General features: G+C 35.8%; 1 protein-coding gene across 3 annotated transcripts in view; it reads left to right on the top strand.

The window, feature by feature from the left end:
• LOC108733435 overlaps nt 1-26,400 on the top strand; it is a 77,126-nt gene that overhangs the window by 4,380 nt on the left and 46,346 nt on the right. For 2 of the 3 annotated variants that reach the window (XM_018464607.2, XM_018464611.1), the window contains exon 2: nt 21,464-21,505. The exons of the other annotated variant lie outside the window; for it this stretch is intronic. In XM_018464607.2, coding sequence (XP_018320109.1) covers nt 21,464-21,505 — 42 coding nt within the window. The remainder of the gene's footprint in view (nt 1-21,463; nt 21,506-26,400) is intronic. 3 annotated transcript variants of the gene reach the window in all.

The raw sequence follows: 26,400 nt of genomic DNA, 5'->3' as shown, positions 1-26,400 counted from the left end.
GGTCATTTTTTACATTAGTTGACATTGGAATTGAGACATGAAGTTTAGTCAGGTAGGTAGTACTCACCAAGTAGAATCGTGTGGTAGTATTAATTCCATGCGGAAACCAATGTAGCTTGAGATACAGGCTCCTAAAGTTTTACTAATTGGAGCAAATTTCGGTTGGTACGGCCCTGGCTGCAGCCCTTCCAGTAAAAAAAAGTTCTAGTAAATACTACTACACTACTTTACTTGGTGACTACTACCTACCTCACTAAACTTCAAGTCTCAATTCTAATGTCAACTAATATAAAAAATTACCATAAGTTTTGTCAAAAAGGCTGAGTCAATCATTTGCATTTGCCGACTAAGTATATACTTTTATAGTCGAATTCCTTGAATAAACCAAATCCAACACTATGAGTAATTGTCAGACGCTCGGCACCAAAGCTTAATAGGGTGTTACAACCCTGTCTCAGTTTGTTCCTGTTATATTGTTGTATACGTATGTTGTAAATATCACCTGGGTATGTATGTAGCATAAGCTGGTTTGTGGTGCGTGTTTTATCTAGTTGACCGTAGATTTATTGTCCGTTACAGAATCAGGTGTTCTGTGGACACGCTCATACTACCACGCCGTACACCGGAAATCGTACTTGGAGCATTCGTAATGCTCCCATTGTTTCGCTTTTTGAAACAGTTAAAGCAAGTCGGCTATGCGTTTTGTTGTCGCCATTTTTAATGACAGTTTATTGCCTGCCATTTCGGCCGAGTGAAACAAAAGACAGCGAATACCTATGCTTACCCAAATAAACATTCAAAAGGATTAGAAAAACGATTTAGGCGTAACACCAAATTGCCCAAAGTTATCTATGTACATAAAATAATAGGCTTTTGGAAGGAAAATGGGTTTCAGACGATTGTATCTCTTGAAACATTGGGAAAATGTTCTTTGAATCTTCCTGATTAAAAATGATACTTTATAGCCAAATCTGGCGTTTTTGTGTGTTCTTACATTGTAGTTTTAAATTTTATGTTAGAAATGCCAAAATAGGCTTCAATAGGAACAAAACAGGTTAGGGTTTCTTTATGATCCTTTCTCAGTAAGTACCAGAATTACCGAGATAGTCAATTCTAAAACCAGCAGCCTTTTGATTTAAAAACCAATCTTAGGTAAATGTAAATGTTGCAAATAGTACCTATAATATAGTTTACGTTAATAAATAATAAAAAAACAACAGTTAGTGTTAGCATAATAATGGCCGGATGCAAGATACATCCTTATGTCGAACATTGATCCGGCTCGAAGGACCAAGACTTTTAATAAAGATGATTCAAAGATGTTTCATTACATTCGGCTGAAACTCGTTTTCCTACCAAAAATTGCGATGTGCTTTATTATAGTAATGTAAGGTCATTAGAGATTTGGTTTAACTGGTACAAATTTTTGTCTGTCATCTTCGACCTAATACGTACGAAAAATTTATTGGCACGCGAACTTTCGTGCCAGTTCCATCAATAAAACAGGGTAGGGTAGGGCAGGGCGGTGGTAGGCAAAGCCTGTCTCCGATATCTTGTCTCCTAACACCGAGCACCTAATAATTTCAGTGAAAAGCACCGTAAAATATATCCGCAAAACGAAAAGCACTCTTCATTCGCAAACACGCCATTTTATTTTGTGATAGTAGTTACATCATCATCATCGGTACTTTCTCTTCGGCGGGTCCATTTGAAAATTACGTTTAAAAATTGCGAGTGTTTAGGTCAGAACCTAAAATGTGGACGGTGGTGTATTAAGGTAAAATAGTTGCATGTTCTAATGATTGTTAGTTTGATAAGGATTAAGATTTGGTTTATGCAGAATCTGATTTATCATTAGGCCTTCTAAAGAAAACCGTTTGTCATGTTGGTTTTCTCAAAACTTAATACTCATAAGAAAATCTTTAATCCTCTAATAATTTCCAATACAATTCAGAGCTTTCAACTTTCGGTTTTAAAGGAAAAACCTCGGGAAACATGGAATTCATTAGCATCATAATTTTGTCAGGATTTGTTTAATATTGTGTCTTGTAAAAGGACAAAAGGATTCCGTTGTTTTTGATAGAAGAAACTTTGAGAAAACGTTCATTTGATCATCCTGACCATGTCTCAATGGCCTATAGGTAAATAAGAAAACCCATTTCTTTATCTTTCTTATAAACTGGAAAACCTATTTTTCGATCTTCCCTAAAAATAGGAAAATAACTTTCTTTTGATTGTAATGACTTGCGCTATGTAGACATTTGATCAGAGCGATTTAAAGAACATTTTCTCAAAGTTTGATTTGAATTACGTGTGGAGTTACGTGACCTGTCTAAGCGCTTTAATTGTGCGCTCTCTTCTTCTAACAGTGTTAAGTTTACGTTCATTCGCTGCACCAAATAAAGTTTTGACAAGTTTCCCTAGACGAGTGCAGAAGGTAGTAGCATATTCTCATGGGTCTTCACGTCAACATTTTTTGTAATAAAGGCGCACGTTTTCGAGATCTAAAAAGGTAGCCTTTCTAGATAAACAAAACAAAAATGCTTTGTTTCCTATTTGAACCGGTACCGTTATGTTACCTCACTCAGACCATGTCTAGACCACTCTCACAGTGTTTTATTTATGATAGTAGGTCACACCACAACCCGCTGCTCCTATTACTACTAGCTGACTATATTTATAATACTTGAGAATTGAGTCTGAGACGTCGAAAGAGATTTTGCTACAGAAACGTTATATTACTGGACGACCTTCATCGTTTAAAACCCAAAAGTCGATTCTTTTCGCGTAAAATCGTTATCATCGAAATGGCATTAGAATTCAAGCCAGTATTTCTTCATCACTCGAATGAAATTCAATGTCCAAATACGCCCAGCTATAGTTATATCACTTGATCATAATCTTGACCTTTAACCGGTGTTGCCGAAAAAATCTGCACTGAAAAATGGACTACTCAGAAGTGGCCTGTATTCTGCCGAAACTGCCAGACGCGGATCGCGATTTCGATCTTTTTGGATCTCATCAGCGCGCGCAGGCAGCTCCGACAGAACACAGACCAACTTTTACCTGCTGTCTTAACAGCGCGTTTTAGAAAATACCACAAATGGCGCGGTAAACGCCATCTGTGGTACGATGCTACATTTTAGGATTACGTATGCTCTAACAAGGTCCATTTAAATATATGGATATCTACTTGCTAAAACGAATCCCGGCGTAGCTAACCTCAACGTGATAGGCACGTTACCTAATCGAATAAAATAATGCGAAGCTGTCGGAGCTGCTTGCGACGCGCTGATGAGATCCAAAAAGTTCGAAATCGCGATCCGCGTCTGGCAGTTTCGACAGAATACAGACCACTTCGAATTATTTTATTCAATTATGGTAACGTGCCTATCACGTTGAGATTAGCTACGCCGGGATTCGTTTCAGCAAGTAGATATCCATATATTTAAATGACCTTGTTGAAGCATACGTAATCCTAAAATGTAGCATCGTACCACAGATGGCGTTTACCGCGCCATTTGTAGTATTTTCTAGTTCAGATGAGAATAACGAATTGAAGACGGTTTTTGTATTTATTGTCTTTAGAATAATGTGCTGGAGTTATTCCTTTGAACGACTTTCATGACGTTCTGATATTTATTTTTTTACGAATGGTTGATCTTGGAAGAGGGAAGAATATCATTAATCATTTACATTGCCTGTGACCGATTTTACATTACAGTGTCTAATTGTAATTGTAATTTATCTGAATCCGAATCAGTTTTATAATACATTTGCAGATGTGGTTACTGTACCAGTGTGATATTCATCAATCCAGTAACAGACATTATTATTTCACGCCAAACATATGTCAGAACTGTATGGAAGCTCTAATTCTCTTGATGCACAATATAATGCAAAAGTATTCATTTGTTGTGCCACACACCGGGTGTTTTATAGGCATTTAAACTACGTACAGTACCAGAAAATTTAATTAAAAACATTATGCGGAGTGACGCAGAATAATCAGTTCACAATAACAATGGGAGATCACCACATGGGCCATTATTTGTCTGGGAAAGTAACACACGCTGGACATCTGCGTTACTGCTTGTTGGGACGCTTCTGTGTATTTTGGACTTTAAAGGCGTTCAATTTGTTTAGAAAGTGTAATTTGCACGCAGAACCATTAAATTTCGCCAGAGAATTATCGAAATTTTACCGGAAGTGCATAGCAGTAGAGTACATTTTAAATCATTATTTTAACAAGTACAGCCGCTAATAAATCGTAATTAACTGAAGCTAGTTGCATACATACAAGTAAGTACGTATGCTATTTTCCGATGGGACTAATTACCATTTTATGTTCAATATTATGCTAAGTATATGCGTTCCTAGGAGGTGATAGTCTTAGTATTGGAGTATCTTATCGCCATATTATAATTGACTCTTGCGCAAAAACTTATCCACTATTATTACAAACTTAATTTGCTCGAGATTAAAAGGAAGTCGAAAATAAGTGTATTATAATTTACAATTCAGGCTCCTGGTTTAACTACTAGGAATTATTATAATTCAGTCAATTAGTTGTGCGTGCTGTACAGGGTGATACGCGGTTTCTATTAAAAGAAAACTGTCGACAAGTCAATACAAAAACCAAACCTGCAAATCTAAGCATACTAATCTTTTACCCTTGCACATCTACCCCTACAGTTGTACTGTCTTTAATGATGATGATCGCGTCTTCGATGTATAGATTAAAAAGTAGGGATGACAGTGTGCATCCCTGTCTGACTCCCTTCCTAATATTTACTTCTCTACGTTGCAGCCCCAGCTCTATAACTACCTGTTTCTCTTTATATAAACTAAGTATCACTCTTCTATCTCATTCCTACATTTTTAAGTATGTGTAACATCTTTTCTCATTTAAGATTATCAAATTCCACAAATCCTAAATCAAATCTACAAATCCTATGTACGCACTCTTTCCTTTTCCAATCGTTTTCTCTATCGTTACCGTAAAGCTAGAATGACCTCCCGCTTTCCTCTATTTCTTCTAAACCCAAATTGATCTTCTTCCCCTAATAGTTCTTCCGCCCTTTTCCCCATCCTCCTTTGTACAATTCTGGTTAAGACACGACCCTGCGCTATCCTCTGCTTTATATCCCTACTACTCCTTCCATCCTCACTTATCTGACTTCCTAGGTATCTAAAATTAGCCACTTCTTCTAATTTTTCGTCTCCTATCTTTATATTCGCTCTTTCCCTACTTTTTCTTTCCTTGCATATCAGTATTTTAGTTTTACTTTTATTTATTTTCATACAGTACTGATCTGTCAGTACCGCTTCCATTTTATTTAAAGCTATCTCTAGGTCCTCCTTGCTAGATGCTAATACTGCTATATCATCTGCAAATCTAAGCATACTAATCTTTTGCCCTTGCACATCTATCCCTACAGTTGTACTGTCTTTAATGATGTTGATGGCGTCTTCGATGTATAGATTAAAAAGTAGCGGTGACAGTGTGTGTGCATCCCTGCCTGACTCCCTTCCTAATATTTACTTCTCTACGTTGCATCCCCAGCTCTATAACTGCCTGTTGCTCTTTATACAAACTAAGTATCACTCTTCTATATTTGTAATTCATCCCTACATTTTTAAGTATATTTAACATCTTGTCCCATTTAACATTGTCAAAGGCTTTCTCTAAATCTACAAATCCTATGTATGCACTCTTTCCTTTTTCTATCGTTTTCTCTATTGCTACCCGTAAAGTTAGAATGGCCTCCCGCGTGCCTTTATTTCTTCGAAACCCAAATTGATCTTCCCCTAATAGTTCTTCCGTCCTTTTTTCCATCTTGCTGTGTACAATTCTAGTTAAGATTTTTGACTCAAGGGAAGTTAAGCTAATTGTTCTAAATGTCTCGCACCTATCCGCGCCTCTCTTATTAGATATGGTTGCTACCACGTTCCGTTTATAATTCTCTGGGACTTTCCCCGTCTCCTAAATGGGACTTAAACATATGATGTCTCACCTCTTGTCCTGCATGTTTTAAAATTTCCCCCTGTATCCTATCTATACCTGGCGCCTCAATATTTTTTAAGTTTTTTCATTCTACATCGAACTCTTCTCTCATTATCATCTCCGTATCCTAACCCCACTATTCCACCATCCCCTAGCCTAACTTCACCATCCAATCAGTCCCCTAACGTAACCCATAAGCATGAGAGATTTCCAAAAAGGAAGATACGTACTGTCGTTAACTGAGATAGGACGAGGGATTTTTAAGTCGAAATTGCTTTGATAAATTTAGATTTCTTAGTAGAATATATTTATGTATTATTCTCAAATGGAGGCAATTTTAATAATCCCATTGGTTTTAAGAGGCACAAGGTAAAAAACTAAATTCGAAACCGATTGAAAAGTTTATTCGCATAATGGGTAGGTACCTGATGGAAAATGTATAATAGTTAAAACTGTTAATGCATTTTTCCGGTGGAAGCGGATCGACCTTAGGCATTAGTCATGTGTCGTTTGGCGTGAACAATGTTGAACTTTTTTTTAATTTGATACACGAATTGTCGGGAATGGGTGAATGGTCCGTGAATGAACAACAAAAGGTACGAGTTAATAGCGATAGGAAATGATCGGGAGTCAGTTTCCCATGGATTGGGTTTCGTCATGAAGGTGACAATATGCACTCGGCTGGCAACAATGATATGATAAAATTGTGCTTTCTCTAGATGCAAAAAGATTGTCTCGCGTACGTACAAAGGAACCTCTTTGTATGGGTTTTAACTGATATGGCGAATCGGCTTGATATCGTAAATGAAACACGTGTGTGACTTAATAAATTGTAAATTAATGAGAAAGCTGAGTCCTCAGTTTTTCCCGCGCCCACGAATAATTATAATTGAAGAAATATGAGAAATCAAGTTGTTGCCTTTTTATGGTATAATTAACAATTCATCAAAATTATTGTATTTTCATATACTTTGTTGTTTGAGTATATCATTCTTTATTGAAAAAATCTATCGGAATTTTTCAAACGTTTTTATCGTCACAAATGCTTCCCAATTAAATTAAATCTTTTAACGTGTTTAACGATAAATGTCGATAATCCTTTGTAAGGTTATAGATATGTATAAAAAGTTTTATTTTTTGAGACCATTGCTTAGCATTCGGGAGGACGCCGGTTCGATTCCGGGTCCGTCTGCCTTGGTCCAAATTTTTCTGTGGTTTTCTTGGATCACTTAGGCAAATGCTGGGGCAGTAATATTCCACAGATAATCTTTCATTCTCTTCTGTCTTAATTTCGTCCGTCTTAACTTTCTCACCCGAACCACCACCCACCCATTCCCACGATTCCTGAAAGCAGGCTGAAGAGGGCCTTCCGCCCTAGCTTCTGGCGTAGTTCGGAGGGACTGCCCGCCCACCAGCATTACTGGCTGGTGGGAATGAAACACCCAAAAGTTTTTTTTTTTTTTTATTAAAAACTTGTCAATGGAACTGTGAGGTTACCAGTGCTGCGCACCATACTGACAACGGTGCCATTTTGCCAAATTTGGATGGGCTATATCTAACCGACATTTCAGAAATATATTTCAGCTTTGGTTAGGACATGGTATGAATTCGTTTCAATACGTTATGTATCTTTTCGTTCTCAATTAAATGTTCTTAAAAATTCTGACGTTTGATAGAAGATCGAAAGGAGTTCATGCTAAAGGTAAAGGTCAGAGGTTTGATTACGTAGACGGGGGATGTGACGTCATTTCGTCTATCATCAATAATCCCTTAAGTCTTATTAATTCGTTTGAAGTTTCTATTGGAAAAACTGCCTACATCCAGCTGGTTACCAAAATCAATAGAGCGCCTCTTTTATTTAGTTTACGACTATATGACATTCTTGTAGCACCTTGCATGTCTATTGCACCATTTAATCCATTTTGCCTCAAGGAAGCCCCAAGGCTACAGCATGTTTTCTTATATACTACAAAATTATCCTTTCCGCGGTAATAATAAGTTATCCTGGTGGGATTTGTTACAGATTTTCACTTCATGCACTGAAAATTTAAAAACAAAAAAAAAAATATGGACATGTTGCTCACTTATGTTAATTACTTACGTTTTACAAGAATATCAATCCACAATGTATGAACGAACGTATACTCATTCCGAAGACAATTACTTTCTCTGCAGTAAAATAATTAAGTGTTTAAATAAGTTTAAACTATTAACGCGAAACAAGATTAGCTTTCACATTAGTTCTTATCATATTTTTGCGAAAGTGTACGTAATCCGACAAAGGTAATTGTTATACCTAGGTACATGTAAAATGTATTGGAGTGATTGAATTAAATTATCGGGGCTGCCTTAAGCGATAGTCAACGAACCATTTCATTCTAAAGGTAAGATTGATTTTATCGTAATAACAGTGTAGAAAATAAATTGCTTCTGGTCGTGAAATATGCACATAGGTATATCTATTGTTTGTTGATGGTAATGACTTGATTGATACTACTGCTACTACTACTACAACTGCAACGTTAATTATTGTTATCGGATTTATTTATTAAATCTTGTAGTAGGTGGAATGTTCACGTGTATGAAAGCAGTTCGGGGAGCATGGAGTACTGTCCAATTTCTCCTCGATTTTTTTATAAATCGTTTTTTGGGTATTAAAAAAAAACAGTTAGGATCATTGTTACAACAGGAAAAGACAACACCAACGAAGTATTTACCTATATTATGTTGCTTGAGATTGTGATGTGAGATTATAAAAGGATTATTAGCTGTCTTTTAAAGATAAATTAAAATGTTTGACGGTAAAGCAGAAATATCTGTAAGTGTTGGAAGCAATCAATCAAAAAATGTATTTAGTAATTAAACTAAGTACACGTTCTAATCTACGTAACTAATTTGCAACTTAGCATGCACTTTCCATCTACATCTTCTGCTTTATGACAAATCTGGGCTGAATCGTTTAGAGAAATTAATAAAATTGTTGCTTTTCCTTCTGTTCGAAATAAGTAACATTTAAATCACTTTCTTTTCAGGCTAGTTGCTAGCTTCCTGAGTGTGTAAGTGTAACATTTTTACCAAACTGTTACCGTTTACAAGTGTATGGAGCATCTTAGGCTTGATGGGTGAATTATTGGGATGGCGTGCAGATGAGATTAAATGTGATCGAAATTATGATCAGCGTCTATAGTATCTGTAAATTACTTGCCAAAAGGTCTAGGGCTGAATCATAATGAATAGTACAGTGTCTACGATTAGTGTAGCTATATTTATTAATAGTTTTTACTTAAAATTCAAATGACGCGTTTTGTTATTCCTATTGTTGGCTAATTAGATTTTCTACAGTAGCTGTAAAACGGTTCAGTTTAATTAACTAATCGGTAATTTGCGTACGCTCGTATGCACTTTTTTAATGTCTGTTAATACTTGGAAGGAGGAAGTTGACGTAATAATATCCTAGAAATTGAAAACAATTAAAGAACTGCGTGTTATCCACTTGCTTATGTTCAGTAATGGAAATCGTTTTGCAAGACAGTTCTGTTGTGCAAAATACAATAATTAAGGAGGAATTCTAATTTAATTTATTCACCTTGTAGGTACTATTGTAATAATGACTGTAATATTATAAATATATACCCAAAGAAGTTTAAATTCAAGGACGTGTTATTAGTGACTAAAAACGAATTGAACCCACTCTGTATCCACCTAGTAGATAGCCATGGCTGGACATACAACGTACAACAAAAAAACGTATTATTCAACACAACAGTGCATAAAAAGCGTGACAGTGACTTCTATAATAACAAATACGTAACAGCATGGCATTAATTGTAGGTTAAAACAAAGATGTTTTGTAATAATTGTTTGATGTTCTTATGCCTCCTAGTACACGCGAAAGATTTGTTGTAATTTGCATTTACACATTGAATGGGAAGTACTTACAATACCATTAGGCATAACAAGCGGTACAACAACTGTGAATGTCATCGGTCTGTTCTGGTTTATTAGATTGTCGACGGTGACTCAGTTGTGAGATTACCGTAAAATTACTTGACTATATCAAGGTTTTAAGAACGTCAAGGGAAATCTGTAGAAAAACCACCACTTTTTGGGATTAACTATCGTCTTTGTCATCACAGCAATGTGGTCAATACTGACTGTGGACATATACGTAGATACCTCTTCACTTCTTCCTATCCTGAGGGAATCTTCCTTCCATCTCTGATGCTGGACCGAGGACGGCTTTTAGACCGGAATCAAGACAAAAACCTACAAGAGTAGATGATGTAGATTGTCTACATCCAGCATCACAGATGGAAAGACCTCTGAAGAAGTTTCCACTCGTGCTAGCGAAACGTTAGGAAGCAACTGCGACATCATCCCCATTTGTAACCTTTTTTGTGCATGGTCTTTTAATCCAACAGGAAAATAGGGAAAAATTAGAGTTTTGTTTTCATTCAATTCTACTAAATTTGGTCAATTTTTCGTCGATTTGCCTATGTTCTATGCAAGGTTACCCAGCGTTAGCAATGTTGTTTAATAAAGTGACATGCTGTTTATGTGTAATGACGTTTTTATGATTAGTACACTCAGATAGTTAGTATTACTATTACGTTTTTCCATTAGATTACATCAAAATACACCTCGCTTTTGTAAGTTACGTTTTCTAAATGAACAAAATGTATTCACTGGTGCGAGCACCGACATACACAGCCTTTCTTGCACCTACGACAAATAGGGCAGAATTAAACCGATTGATTGTATCTTACGAGTGGGAGCAAAATGAATAGAAGAAGCCTTTAAAAAGTAAAGGAAGCGTGGTTTATGCGTGTGGGTGGCCAAATCCTTTCTACTGTTATCTTCGCTGTCTTGGTTATGTAACTCATTAAGAACAGTAGCAAAAAATTACCGTACGAACGTAAAAAAGAGCACTACTTTTGGCCAGTGCATTTTATTTATGATGCAGTAATGTATAACAGAAATCGGCGATATAGTTCCTTCTTGATTCGAAGGCTTATACCAACATGTCTCAAAGAATTAGAACAAGGTACTGCAATGAGCGATTATCAATGGGAATCAAGTCCATCATAAATTATCTGTGAGGAATGGACGTATCTTCTTTCTTGTTTCCACTTGAGACTGTTGTCATTTGCTGCGTTTTGAACATGCCCTTGTTAAGTTAGGAAATGCTTCATAAATAGTACAAAGTGAAAAGAGATATAGGTCTGACGAAGGAAGCTGGTGAGCGGTCGCGCAGGTACTTGCCCATTTATGACCTATTTGGGTAAATCACTTGGAACCGATATACAAATAAGCTTTCAGTAGGCGTAAATTATAGTATTAATACAGATAGGACAGTAGCATACTAGAAAATAATGTAAAAACATGACTTATCAAAAAAGAAAAAATTAACCTATTGCTTTTGTTTTATAGTCAGTTTTCACATTCACTCTCATCATGGGAATCTCTATCACTGTCACCAACATCAACAATTAGTTCTTCTGTTTGTCTGTCTATTACTTGCTCACTGATCCCTGTTTTTAAATATTTAATTTACACCCCTGATAGGAATACTGAAGAATGAGGGCTGCAATCTTTATACCTAAATCTGCCTACTTTTGCCACCGCGCATACACTCCATTTTGAAATTTCTGCGAGCTTCCAGCGTCAGGCCTGTACCTAACCGAATAATAGTAAACGGTGCAGCGGTTATAGGTTGCTTAGGTACGCAAAAGAACAGGTTCGGCTTATAACTACCTGGTTTGATTTATAGTTTTAAACAATCGTCTTTGCTTTCCCAAATTCCTGAGAATATTGAACTTTCTATAAAGTTTGATGTTGGCAAAATACTCAAATTATGGATGTCTGCATCTCTTTCTGTTACACTTCAATTGGTGTAATGTTATTCCTTTTTCTTTATTAGTGTCCGCTGCAATTCGTACTTGGCATCTCTTTCCTATATTAACGATATTCCCTACAACGTCTGTTCTGAGTAAAAGTAGGCGTTCTGCCAGCAGCCGCTCTACTCTAACTATACTATTTTCATAAATAACTATTATCGATGGTTAATGGGAGCTCTTATTTATTGTTAATTTATCTTTAGATAATCTTGTTACCAAAAGGTACTTCGGACACTTACTGTCATGTTTTGGCGTTAGGGTTTCAGCTATTTAAATAATATATTTCTGTATTTCCTTTGCGGGTGAAGATTTTAATTCTTCTGGTTCAGCAGACTGTATCATATGTTAAACTATAACCGGAACAAGACGGCAAAAAGTTCTCTACATGAATAAATATCTACTTACTCATACCATACAACACAAAAGAATAAAGAAAGTAGACTATTCATAGAATTAGTATAATGATAATGTTTGAATAATTCGGAACTATTTTCCACAAGAGAGATAATAACTATACTGTGCAAGGCGCACACGGAAGTCGATGATCGCCCATACAGAACACGTTTCCGTGGGTGGTTCGAGATGAGATAAATACTTTCGATCGCATGATCAACGTCCGAAAGATCGGACGGCGTCTTTCCGTTATCTTTTCTTCTTTAAAACTATTATTAGAGGTGCAACTTACTTAAGCATCCTATGGGAACAAACGTGACGTAGTTTTAAAAGTCTCGTGATTAACTGCAATTACATAACCGCCATGCATCCATTACCATAATATTGGTATGTGGAGATATTAAAATGTAAAAGCCAATACAGTTCCTTGTTCATCGTGAGACTAGAACGCGATAAGGTCAATAGGTGTCAAGTTTGTTTTTTAAATTACGTTATTGTTAATATCAATTGAGTGCACCTTGTATATTATCTATATAGTAAATGTTCCTTATTCGCGTTTTCATTATTCGCGGGTGAAAAAATTGCGACACAGTTCCTCTATTTGCGGCTAAAAATTTCATTATTCGCGGATGCAATCGGTAAATAGAAAAGGATTCGGTGTCATTTATTAAGGGGATTGACCGCAAGAGACCGCTCGTGCCTAGTGTGAATTTTTCCGAAAACATGGGTTTCTATTCTAAACATTGTGATTTAACGTTGCGAGATAAATATCTAATTTTTTGTATGGTAACAGACAAAGGTTCACACTAACTCGGTACGTTTTTGGTTTTCAATAATATGGTCATTAAAAGCTTTTACAAGTGCTTAAAATTGATGCTTCTTGTAGGACACGTATTCCCAATAGAAATTAAAAAATGGCCTTCGACAAGCTTTAGAGCAAAGCTTTATCTATCTTACTACAAAATTTCAAACCTCTGTTCCAAACATTAAACTCATGATATCTAGAACCGATAAGCATGTTTTTACTCTACACGTATTCCCAATAGAAATTAAAAAATGGCCTTCGACAAGCTTTAGAGCAAAGCTTTATCTATCTTACTACAAAATTTCAAACCTCTGTTCCGAATATTAAACTCATGATATCTAGAACCGATAAGCATGTTTTTACTCTACGGCGCGTGTACTACTGAATCCCCTAAGTTGGTACTTGCCGAAGCGGCTTTTATAAAAAATCTAACCGAGTAGAAAAGGATTCGGTATTATTTTTCAACGTATCAAGATCTAACAGAGTTGACTAATTTCAAAATTCAAATAAGAAAAATCACTAAATTTTTTAAACTCTTGCCTAGAGCTGATTATAACGATTAATTTTGATTGCGAATTTATTTTATTTTGATACATACTAGTTTTATTTTGGAACCATGGAATGTGTCCCCTATAATTCCATATCCACGGTTTCTGTATTCGTGGCATGTTTACGGAACGTATACCCCGCGAATAAAGAGCTTTTACTGTACTAATAGTGCGCGTATTTTCGTAATTTTGCGAAACACTCATGTGAAATTAACTGTGATAGGTAAATCTTTGTTCGTATCAGTTTGATGATTTACAATCAGAGAAAGTTTGATACGTATGACATTTGTACGTATTATAATCGGGCAAACATCGGGTTCATTATTGAATATAATAAAAGTATGTACCTAATATGAAAGGCTTCAATTAAACAGCTCACACTCAACTTTGTTAAGCAATTTCTTTCTCTTGCCATGCCAACAGTATTAGTATGGGCTTAATAATTAGATACCGTAATACACGAGTCGAACTTCTAGAACATCGGATGCATGTAATATGTCGCAACCAACTATTCTCCACGGTTTGTTTAATGAGACATTCTTCTCTCAGAATTTAATAACAACGTACAAACTTATTATACGTATCTGCCACATTTTTAATTACATTGATTTATACATATAGGTACGACACGTAGCAATTTAAATTACGGAATACAATTTTTGTGGAACTTTCGGATTTCGTAACAAAACTAATTTATAACTGTGATACATGAAATAAGGAAACAGTTGACCGCCATATCGTAACTCCATATTTATGTGGTAATATTCTTCAATTAATTGGTGTAGTATAAGTATACATTGTACCTGTTTGGTTTATAGTTATAGCGCCGCTTTAACAGATGGCGTTAGTATTCACTAGAAGTGCTCTATTAAATTTCGTATCTTAAGAAATAAAGTTTCGATTTATTGTTTTTTACATTTTTTGATTTCACAGTCGAATCGTTTCAGTCGTTAATCTGAAAGCCATACGCTTAAAGTTATGGCGATTTTATCGGGATATGTGTGGGCACCACCGTGGAGAGGTCAAGTGTCAGATATTTTCCCATTTAATGCCCTGCAGTGGTAGATATACAGCTACCTGATATAATGTAGCATGACTGAAGCGGAACCGTACAGATATGCGACTGATACGTAAAATATCTCCGTTGTTGGAGTAATTAATTTTACAGTAGATAAGGTAATGTTAAGTTTATTAGGTGTTGGTAGCTTCAAATTAAAACTAACTAACTAACAGACCAACGTAATGGTGTTTGTCCATTGGTTTTCTTCGAGAGACTTGTACAATGTTTCTTTTATTGCAAGAAAAAGTTATCGTTGAATTCTTAGAAATTGGGATGAAGCAATCGACTGGGGCGTGAATGAAAAAAGGGTTAATGTTAGAAACAAAATACTGAAGAATATAATGTAGAACCAAAGCCAGCATCACCACCTCGTGGTAAAAATCCACCCCAGTGAAGTGTTTGCACCAAAGCCGTACAGCAACCCCTGTTCGTATGTTTTGAAAATTTGATGATAACGACTTATTTTTATCTTGACGATGAATGACTTTAACAACTGAAAATTGGGGGGTGTGGGTATTTTTGCATTACTTTTTTTGTGCGCCTCTCCTGTAATCACCCTGTATTAAGTAGGCAGAGGTATAAATCTTATGTTACACCTAAATGGATATCATTAGGAGTAATCATAATATTAAACGTAAAGTTTATTGGTCTTAACGGGTTTCGCCGGTTAATTAAAACTTTTATGTCTTTACGGACTGTTGAAGATGGCATTAGATGTATAATAACGTAATGGTATGTACTTATACATTTGGTTTTTTTTTTTCTATTTTATCATCATCTTGCGCGTTAAATTATTATCACAGCCGTTTTATGCCCTCGTACTCACTTTGAATGTGATGGTACGATTATAAATAATGGTTTTATAATTATATTAATTAGAGTGCAGGCTAATGATGTATCCTCCTACCTAGACTTACCATCGAGCTTTAATAATGAAGTGGCACTGTTTGTTAACTAAAACGTTTTTTGGGGTTGGTGTAGAAAGTTATATGATTGGCACAAGTAGTAGTTATTTATTTTATTGCAAAACATGCCAATGATGTTTTAATTAATATTCGTTTAAGTGTTGCGAAATGTTCATCGACTTACAAAATTTCTAAATCAAATTGCAACGCTTAAAACTCACATTATTATTACTTGAGACGTTGTTGAGACTGATGGGTACCACTTGTGAAAACTTCATTGAGATTTGTTCATTTGTTTTGACGTGAACCCTGATGAAACTAAATATCGAATACAATTCCTAGGAAATGTATAAAATTCCGAGGCTATTTAGGAAATGTATAAAATATTGTTTCAAAGATTTTTTTTAATACATAGATATCCTGGAATTGTATGAAATTCCGATATTGTATTAGGAAATGCATAAAAGTAATGCTTTCTGTAAATACTATACTCTATCAGCTCGCCTCCGGCGGGCAGTGGTATTTTATAAACTCCAATCTGTCATAAATCTACCTAACCAAGCAATGACATCACCTATGCATATAAATCTCCAAGCAGCCTGTCGTATTATTGCCTATTTTATGTCATAGGGCGCCAAATATTGTTTTCAACCTCCACAACATACATTTCTCAGGATATGTGTGTATTAAAAAATCTTTGAAACAATATTTTATACATTTCCTAGGAGTTGTATACAGTTCCTAGATTTCATACCCAAAAATAGTAAGTGGTAGTAAGCGGCAAGAGGTTCATATGTACGCAAAAGATCGGGATCGGCTTTATAACTATCTGGTTGGAATTACATCTTTAAACAAGCATTTTTGCTTTCCTTAGTTCCTGAGAATGTTGAACTTTCTTTATTAGTGTCCGCTGCAATTCATACCTGACATGTTTACGATATTCCCTATAACGTCTATCGTAAGTAAAAGTAGACGTTCTAAAATCCGGCGCTGACAACATGCTCAAATTCTATCTGTCTGCATCTCTTTCTGTTAAATATTAATTGATGTAATGTTATTCCTTTTTCTTTGTTAGTGCCCGCTGCAATTCCCACTTGACATCTCTTTTCAATGTTTACGATATTCGCTATAACGTAGTCGCTCTAGTCTAGTTAATAAGTTGAAAGAAGAAGGTAAATGTAACAGTTTTATTATGGACAATGTCAATTTTAAACGTCCCAACTATAGAATGTTAATTGTTTATTATATCTCTAAATTGGAGCACTTCCGGAATTAGTTATTATGTAGCCTACTGGCTATTAATGTTACCTGCAAGGTACTAAAGAAAAACGTAAAATTACTCAAGGGGGCAAACGCTTCTAGCGTATGTTTGGGTGTACACAACACAAACAACATTTCACTTACAAATGTCTTCATGTGTATGTACGATACGTATAGGTGTATGTTCAATGGCGTATTACAAAGGCATAAAATACGTACACCATTTCACGCTTTTTTTTGCGCGCGAAGATAATGAATTGCCTGGCCTCTTAATGATCATAATGACGCACTAACACCCAGCCTATTGTATAATTACTCTTTTATGTGGTTATTTGAAATTGTTTTTTTCACGCAAATGATACTTCCTCGATCATTAAAGAACTAGAAAGTGTAATAGTGAAGTATGAAACAGAAATGGAGAGAATATTGTTTATTGGAACGTCTGTCGTTGTGACATAACATTGTCAGGTGTCAGTGTGCCTCAATATGTTTGACGATATAATAAGTTGCCATAGAATTAGCTGTTTATATGTTGTGGTCGTTATTTTTTAGGTAAAGGATTATTTTCGCGATAAAAAGACCCATAAAATTATGTAGCTTTTCAAAAGAAAATGTACCATCTAGGAAACAAAACATATTGCGGTTATAGAACAAACAGAGTTGGACGGGTCCTAGAGGTCATGACCCTAGGACTTACGATTATATATGAGGAAGTCTGAAACTTATTTTAACTAAATATTCCATACTGATAGGAATTAGATTTAGTTGACGTTCAATTTTTATAATCGCCAAAACTAATATCACGTATATTAGATTTATTATCATAAAGTCGTCAGTCCTAAGACTGGTTGGACACGCACCTCCATTCCTTCCAATCCTGAGATAATCTTTACATTTCCCTAAAACTAGAACAACCCACATCCTTAACTATTTGTAACAGTAATCTAATCTAGATCTACCTCTATCCCTCCTAACTCCCGTTTCTGCCTCTAATATGTCTCTGACTAGACCTTTATGCCTAAGAAGGTGTTCTACTAACCTATCTCTCCTATTTATTATTGACTTCCATAGAGTCCTCTGTTCTCCTATTCTTTTTGTAATATATCTTCATTTATAACCTTCTCTATCCACGGTATCCTCATCATCCGCCTATAACACCACATTTCGAACATTTCTAACCTTTTCTTTTCCGCACCGCCTATCGTCCATGTTTCGTACCCCTACAACGTCGCTCTCCAAACATACACCTTTAACAACCTTTTTGAATTTCCAAGTTAACCGTTCGAGAGGATAGAAGTGATTTCTTTTTATTGAAGGCGACTCTACCCTTCGTTATCCTCTGCTTTATATCCCTACTACTCCTTCCGACCTGACTTATCTGACTTCCTAGATACCTAAAATCAGGCACTTCTTCTAATTTTTCGTCTCTTATCTTTATATTCGCTCTTTCCCTATTTTTTCTTCGATTGCGTACCGGTATTTTTGTTTTAGTTTTATTATTCTAAAAATAAGATTTCGGCTCTGTGGGTTCATCGGAGTTCAACAATTACATTAGCAATTACTGTTCTCGTGTAGACGCGCGATTAGAGTTGCTGCAATTACTTAACCCAAAAAACTTCTCATTAGCAAAACGGCTGCGAGTGAAATAAAATCCCTCCCGTCTCGTCGTATAATACAGCTGAGTGGTTACTGGTTAACTGTATTAATTCTTCGAAGTGGCGATCTTCATTTATTTTACTACAATCCAACTTTTTTCTACCGTTTCTTTTAAGGACATTTTCTCACGCTCTTCAGTAGTAGTTTGCCAAAATCTTTTGAATTGTTTCCGAAAATCTTACTCTTTAAAGGACCGTTAAGTAGATCACCTGTTCATTGGGGTGTTGTCAATATTTTAAGGTTTCTTTGAGCTCCAAAATCAGGCTTGTATTTTTTGAATAATTTCCCCAAATCATATACTCCAAAGGATCGTTAAGTAGATCATCCTTGCATTGGAACATTGCCGAAAGTTTAAGATTTTTTGTGCGCCTAAATCAGATCTATATTTTCTGAATAATTTCCCGTAATCTTATACTCCAAAGGACTGTTAAGTAGATCATTCTTCCATTGGGATACTGTCAAAATATTAAGATTGTTTTAAGTGCCAAAATCCGGCCTTGATTTTGTGAATAATCAAATCTTATATTGCAAAGGACTATTAAGTAGATCATCCTTTTATTGAAGTATTTATCGATATCTTAAGATTTCTTTGAGTTCCAAAATCATTCCTGTATTTCTGAATAATTTCCCCAAATCTTATAATCCAAAGGATCGTTAAGTTGATCGTCCTGGCATTGGGATATTGTCAAAATATTAAAATTTTTTTGAGCACCAAAATCAGGCCTCATAAGTAGATGATCACTTTTGATTAATGTATTGCCAAACAATATCACGAATTGTTTCTCTAAATCTAATATTGAATCCTTTAATTATCCTCTAATTTGCATATTACCGAAATCTTTAGAGTATATTCGTTTAATCTAACAGTTTAAATCAAGATTATATATTCCAGATAATCTTTTAGTCGCTATATTGTCCAAATTTTATAAACCTTTCTGGCTAATCGTTCTGTCCGTTTCATGATCATTAAGTATACGATCCTTTGATTGGAGTGTTGTAAAGACCTTATAAATTATTTCGCCAAGTCATTAGATTTTATACAACGATGAAGTAGATAATCCTCTAACTTGTGTATTGCGAATATCTTTTGAATAAATTCGTTAAATTTCACACTTCTAATGAAGACTGCATATGGGAGATAATCCTTTAGTTATCATATATGTATTCTCCAAATAAATTTTCTACACTAATATTGCCACAAACCTCGTAATCGAGTTACATCATCCTACAGATTGAAGTGTTGTAAAAACCATACAGATATAAATTATTTCGTAAAATCTTACATTTGATTTATTAGATCAATAGATCTATTGGTGATTTAGATAATCGTCTAATTTGGATAATTCATTTGCGTTTACACGATTTATTTGAAATTCTGTCCGTATTAATTAATATTCTTATCGTTAACAGTAATTGGCGACCCTTAAAGATATTGATTCTAAGTGATCGTATGTATTGACTTCCAGCCGTCTTGATGAGAACGGAACAGACTTTTCGCTTTTCGAAAAGCGAAACTTAAAAAAAAGGCCAACTTTCTAAGTAGGTGTAATAATTAAGCCCACCTGGGGGTACACAATGATCGGATCGAGAAATTGATCTACTAATTGCATGCTCAATGAGCTCTAATTGCAAGTAGACGCCGGGGCGAGTATCGGGTCTTTTTCGCAGCTTACGCTGCAGTAGGATACAGTTTTTTCTTTCATTGATGGGTGTGCTATACGCCTCACTGATTACCGTGCTGATTCGTCAGACTTCTGCTTTCTAATCATAATTACTTGCAGGCATCTAATAAAAAATCTTCTTCCGGTCAAGTAATAAACTGACTCGATGTTTTTGTGTTAATTGGGACTTGATTACAACGTTTAATAAGTAATTGGTAAAGGTGTCAAATTAAAGGTGAATTATTTACATTTGAGGATGATCGAGAGGATCATATTTGACGTAGCGCCGATTTCTCCACAACTCTAGTGAACAAAATATAATAGATTATATTGTAAATACTTCTTCCATATTTATTTTTTTGCGATTGTTTGACCATTTTAAATCAAACGTTAAACAAAATGCGTTTAGAGCCAATTATTTTAGCGTACTTTTGTTCTTATTGGCTGATCATGTGACATATATTTATATGTATATGTTTAACGCACCTGCAATATTTGCAGCGATCAGTGCAGAAAATTGAACAATCTCAGAATGGATTAAATTATTAGTCATTACTTTAACAAAACGCGGATGGTGATTACAATCTCATTTGATCTCGTCAGCACACCCTACGTAGTATCGCCTTGGACAAAGATCGAAATTCTAATCCGTGATTAGAATATTGACCATCATGAACTTCTTTGTTTGATTTTGATAACGTGTCTATCACGTATGATAAGCTACTCCGTGGATTCAGTTAGCAAGTGGATACTTCTATGTAAATAGACCTTATTGAATTCCACTGAATATAGCGTTATACTACAGATGGCGGTAACGGCGCTGTTTGTAGGATTTCATAAAACGCCGTGCCCAGGTACCGCTTCCAACCAAATCGAAATCGCGATTTACATCTGGAAATTCTACTGACTATCTTGAACTTCTTCCTACTTCATTTATTGTCTATTTTTAAAAGTATTTTAGTTATTACGCCCTTTAATGCGCCACCTATAATAAGATCGAAATATTTTGTTTTGCTTCTTTTTAATTAAACTGCTTGCATTGGTCGTCCAGCATCTGCGTAAGCTTTGCACCTGTTTTGCTGTGGAGCAGATGTTTTATATAAAATCTGGCTGAGGCTGGACAGGTTACGAAGAACCTCTCGTCTCTTCTTCCACAACAACAGTCAAAATCGGCCAGGTGGAAATATATATATGTACTTGCTTTAAAATAATGATGAAGTGCTTCATTTTGTCTTTGGGTTTTTATACCTTTTTCTCTTTTTGTTTTGCAGGTATGCACCTTTTCTTCCTTCTTGAGTTCGAATAATATGGTGGTAAGTTGTAGGATTTAGAGCAAAACTTCTAGCAGTTAGTTTGAGTTTAATTTATTAGACTGTATGCATTTGCGGACACCCTGTATGTATGAGTACAGCTTTCTTAATTAACAATAAGAATTCAATTCTGTCTGTTTTTCAGTCGCGCAGTTTCTTAATAACCGCTGAAAATCGGTTTGAAGTGCGCTCTTATATTGAAAGGTACCTCACAACGAATTTCTCAAATAAAATGAATTCCTCAATCTAGTAGGCCACTTTCGTTCTCACCCGCCGTAAAAACAATCGCTATTCGGTTTTTCGCTCTTAACAACGTTATATGGATCGCGCGATTACATAATGGACATTTTGCAATTGTCGTCCGGCCACCGTGATGTGACATCCTTCTAAAAATGATGTTATTATTGTTGTTGACACTTTGCCAATGGCTCTATGATTTGCACCTAAGGTCTCTTTGTGACTTCTAATGGGAATATAATGACCGTATATGAAGTTCAGAAAATTGATAGTCGCTCTAGTTTCCGTACACTCGGTATATTTTCTCATTTTCTCATTTATTTTGTAAGGAGATGAGAACTCTCCTGGTCCAGTGCCATTATTACAGGGTCGTCAGTCCTTAGATTGGTTGGACACGCACCTTTGGTGTTTCATATCCTATCCTAAGCTGGATTAGATTACTGTTTGCAAATATAGGGTTGTTCGGAAAGTCATTTCGTTTTTTCCCGACAAAGGATTTAATTGTATTCTTTTGCACCCAACTTCACATTTAAGTCGTATAATATCAAATTCAACAGTTTATGACCACTTGAAAGGCCTGGGATTATCCTCGAAGCTCGATGTATGGGTTCCCCATGTTCTCACAGAGAGAAATCTGTGTCGTCGCATTGACGTCTGCGATTCGCTTCTCAAACGTCACGAAAATGATCCGTTTCTGAAGCGCATCATCACTGGGGACGAAAAATGGGTTGTATACAACAACGTCAAACGCAAGAGGTCATGGAGCAAAAAAGATGAACCGACTCAAACCATTTCCAAAGCCAGTATTCACCAAAAAAAGGTGATGCTGTCTGTTTGGTGGGATTTTAAAGGAATGGTTTTTTTGAGCTTTTACCGGATAACACAACGATTAATTCGGAAGTCTACTGTCATCAGCTGGACAAACTGAATGATGCATTTCAACAGAAAAGGTCACAACTAATCAACAGGAAAGGTGTAGTGTTTCACCAAGACAACGCGAGACCTCACACAAGTTTGGTCACTCGCCAAAAGCTTTTACAGCTTGAATGGGATACAATGCTACACCCACAATATTCTCCAGACCTGGCACCATCGGATTATTATTTGTTCCGGTCACTCCAAAATTTTTTAGACGGTAAAACCTTCACCTCAAATGAGGAGGTCAAAAACCTCCTCGATCAGTTTTTTGCCAGCAAAGACCAAAAATTTTATGAGCGTGGAATTATGCTACTACCAGAAAGATGGCAAAAGGTGTTGGACCAGAACGGTCAATATATAATTTAATAAAGTATTTGTTTATTATACGAAAACTGTCTTTCATTTCCACAGAAAAAAACGAAATGACTTTCCGAACAACCCTATAGTTAAGGATGTGGGTTGTTCTAGTTTTGGGGAAATGCGAAGATTAGCTCAGGATAGGAAGGAGTGGAAGTGTGTCTCCAACCAGTCTTGGAACTGGTGATCTTATGATGATGATTAATCTAAGCTAGGTCTATCTACTCCTTTTATCTCCTGCTTCTACTTCTAATATGTCACTAACTAGCCCTTCATGCCTAAAATGGTTTCCTATCCTATCTATATTGCCTATTTCTTATTGACATCTCTGTTCTACTATTCATAGTGTTTTGTCAGTACCTCTTCCATTTTATTTAACACTATCATTAAGTCCTATTTGTCGGATGCTAATCCAATGAGTAAAAAAATTAAACATTTCGTAGGATTTTGTATGAAAACCGATCCTGATGTACTGTACTGTGGATGGTTTTGTTAGGCTTCGTTGGGTATTGATTACTATACGATTATATACATATTAGAATTTTATGAAATCCAATAGATGTAAAATAATCTATACAACGTGGTTAACCTAATCCTCTTTAATTTTCTGGTAAAAACCGAGTAACTTTTTTTTGGATTTGCCATTGGTTCAAAAAGGTGTCACGGACTCTTGTTGTGTAGTATACAGTTTGCGATAATTTTAAAAGTGCTTGCAGTTGACGTATAGCGTTAATTGCCCATCCTTCCAAGATGCAAAAATCGATATGCAATTAAAAACGATTCTTTCCATGACATCCGATCTCTTATCTATCGGAAGTCGCCATGCACCATGTTGCCGAACGGCAACCATTAATAACTTATTTGATATATTGTATCAATTTCCGATAAGTTAAAAATTGGAAAAAGTACACACATGGGTGGATGATCGTTATGAAGGTTTTTGATGAAAATGTCCAGCGCAGTTTTAAGACTGAAACATTGAAAATTGTTCGGATTTGTATGTAACAATTGCTCACAAACTCAAACTGATAATGCAATTATTCTAGCAAATTTCGATGTACTAGAAATTAAAATTTTGGTTTTTGATTAAAGGATATAATTGTACCAATAATGTTAGCCGCCATATTTAGCGAAAATTGTCGAATTTTAGGGCTAAAATCATATCACTTCTGTTGGACTTTGCTGAATTCTCATCGCATCAATGGAGTACCAGGCAGAAGAATAAATACAAGATGTGGACGTATTTTTCTTTTACGTAATCTCATTGGATTAGTCTGCCAACCTCTTTAGGTAAATGTTAATCGTAGAAACACTGGTTAGTCCTGCGTTTTCACGATTTACATTTACCTGAAAAGTTTGGCTAATTAAACCTCAAATCAACGAAATGCTGCAAGAGAAATACATCAACATCTTGTATTTCTCCTTCTATCAGATTCTCCAATGATCAGTTCAGAATACAGAATACCTCATTCCTTAATAACACACATTTGAGAACATGTTCGATCATGACATGAAGATGTCACTTCTCCTTATATTATTAAAGGATAGTAAACAGATCATAGTGATACCATTAATTGGTCACCAATTCTAACAATTTCCATTGACACATAAGTTCAAACTTCTAATACTTTTCGTGTAGGCTTTACAATTAGAGGGCAACACCTATAGGCTAAAATGATACCATGCATTGGTCACTGCACCTCACATATTGAAAGATGGGTCGAATCTTCGGGTTAAAATTAAATTCTTTATCTTGATTTTGATTATTAATAAATAGGCTAAAATCATAATTTGTGATCGCAATTCCAACATTGTCAACACAATAGCTTGTCTAAAATTTTCTTACTTATCTTGGGATTAATAAATGGGATAAAATTATGCTACTTTAATGTCAGATGGTGACAATTATGGGATGTTTTAGTAGTAGTGGAATCGTTTTCAGCTACTATTGAAATTTTGAACCGCGGTTGCATTTTTGTTTTTGACGTGACAACGTCTTATAATTCGATGGACGCACGAAAAAACATGACTCATGCGGCGTTACCTCGCTCTGAGGCGTTCCATTTAAGGCTTGAAGTGCAAGCGAGAGCGCGGAACGAGCGACAAAGAGGCACAATCGGCCTCCGCGTTCGGCAGCGTTCGACATCTGTCTCTCTCCTACTTGAGTGAGCGATGCGTCCGCGTGGACAGCTGCTATACAATAATACATTTCCATTTACCTCCTTCTCTATATCCATACAAAATATCTATCAAACAAATAAAATTAAAATTTTCTTTTTAAAAATTAAACCATTCCATCAGTATTTTCTTATGACGTTGTCACGTTCAACTATCGTCAGTAAACCGACTTTACAGGCAACCGATTTTTTTTTTTGATTGACTATCTATTTGATGATTGTGGTTGGTAAATACGACGTTATCATTTGCGGACAGGATGTGGCAACGTGGCCGTCGTGAAAATAAGGAAATTTTCCGCGTCGCTAACCATTTCGAGCAGAAGAAGAAGGTGCGCACCCGTGCATAATGAACACATGCATTGGCACAAGGCATTTTTCGTGTCGGTTTTCTGATGGACGGACGGACGGACGTGTACGCGTCTGTTTTTCACTCTCTTTTTCGACGGTCTTATTTTTCTGTACGTAGTAGCAGCAACAAGACAACGGCAATAATTGTCTAATTGCCCTGTCTGTCGCTCGCCGTACATTTTACGACTTTTGTATCTATTTCGACTTTCACTCCCTGCAAAAGCATCAGGGAAAGTGACCGTATCAGCAGTCCAGGACAAAGCGTTTAGGGAAAGTGGATGATGAAGATAGAGGAGCTGATGTCGTCGTTGTTCAATCAGCATATACTTTTATGTATTAATATGATTAGCTCCGGATGTAATGTAATTTTTTTACAAGTAGAAAAAATTAATTGTATCGGATACTCGGACGAATGAGAGTTTCTAATAATTGATACGCTTCTTGCAGTGCCTAAGTGATTAGTCGTCGTTCGTCGGCAATTGACCGAGTTATTAAATTAACGTTTATGCACATTTGGTACATTGGAAGGAGTCAAAATGGTAAAAATGTTTTCGGGGAAGACTTTTGGGGCAGTATCTAACACAAAACTGATACTTCGACTGGTTATTTATTTAACCATTTGATTATTGTGTCTACCTAATCGGTGTCATTAAGAAAAATGTAATAATTTTCTGGATCTTTTAAGCTCTACAACTTTTCTATAGAAAGCATTTATATTAACTTACTGTTACCCTTATAGCAGCGCTTGTCCATTTACGTTGGACAATTGGTTTCCTTTGTAGGTAGTATTAGTGTAGATTTGTGACTGTCTTTTATTACATTCTCTACTGAAGGATCTTGTTTAAATTGTATAAGTTGTTT

Source organism: Agrilus planipennis, unplaced genomic scaffold (assembly GCF_000699045.2).
Source record: "Agrilus planipennis isolate EAB-ADULT unplaced genomic scaffold, Apla_2.0 scaffold49, whole genome shotgun sequence".
NCBI classification, from domain to species: Eukaryota; Metazoa; Arthropoda; class Insecta; order Coleoptera; family Buprestidae; genus Agrilus; species Agrilus planipennis.
This window is presented reverse-complemented; position numbering and strand designations above follow the sequence as displayed.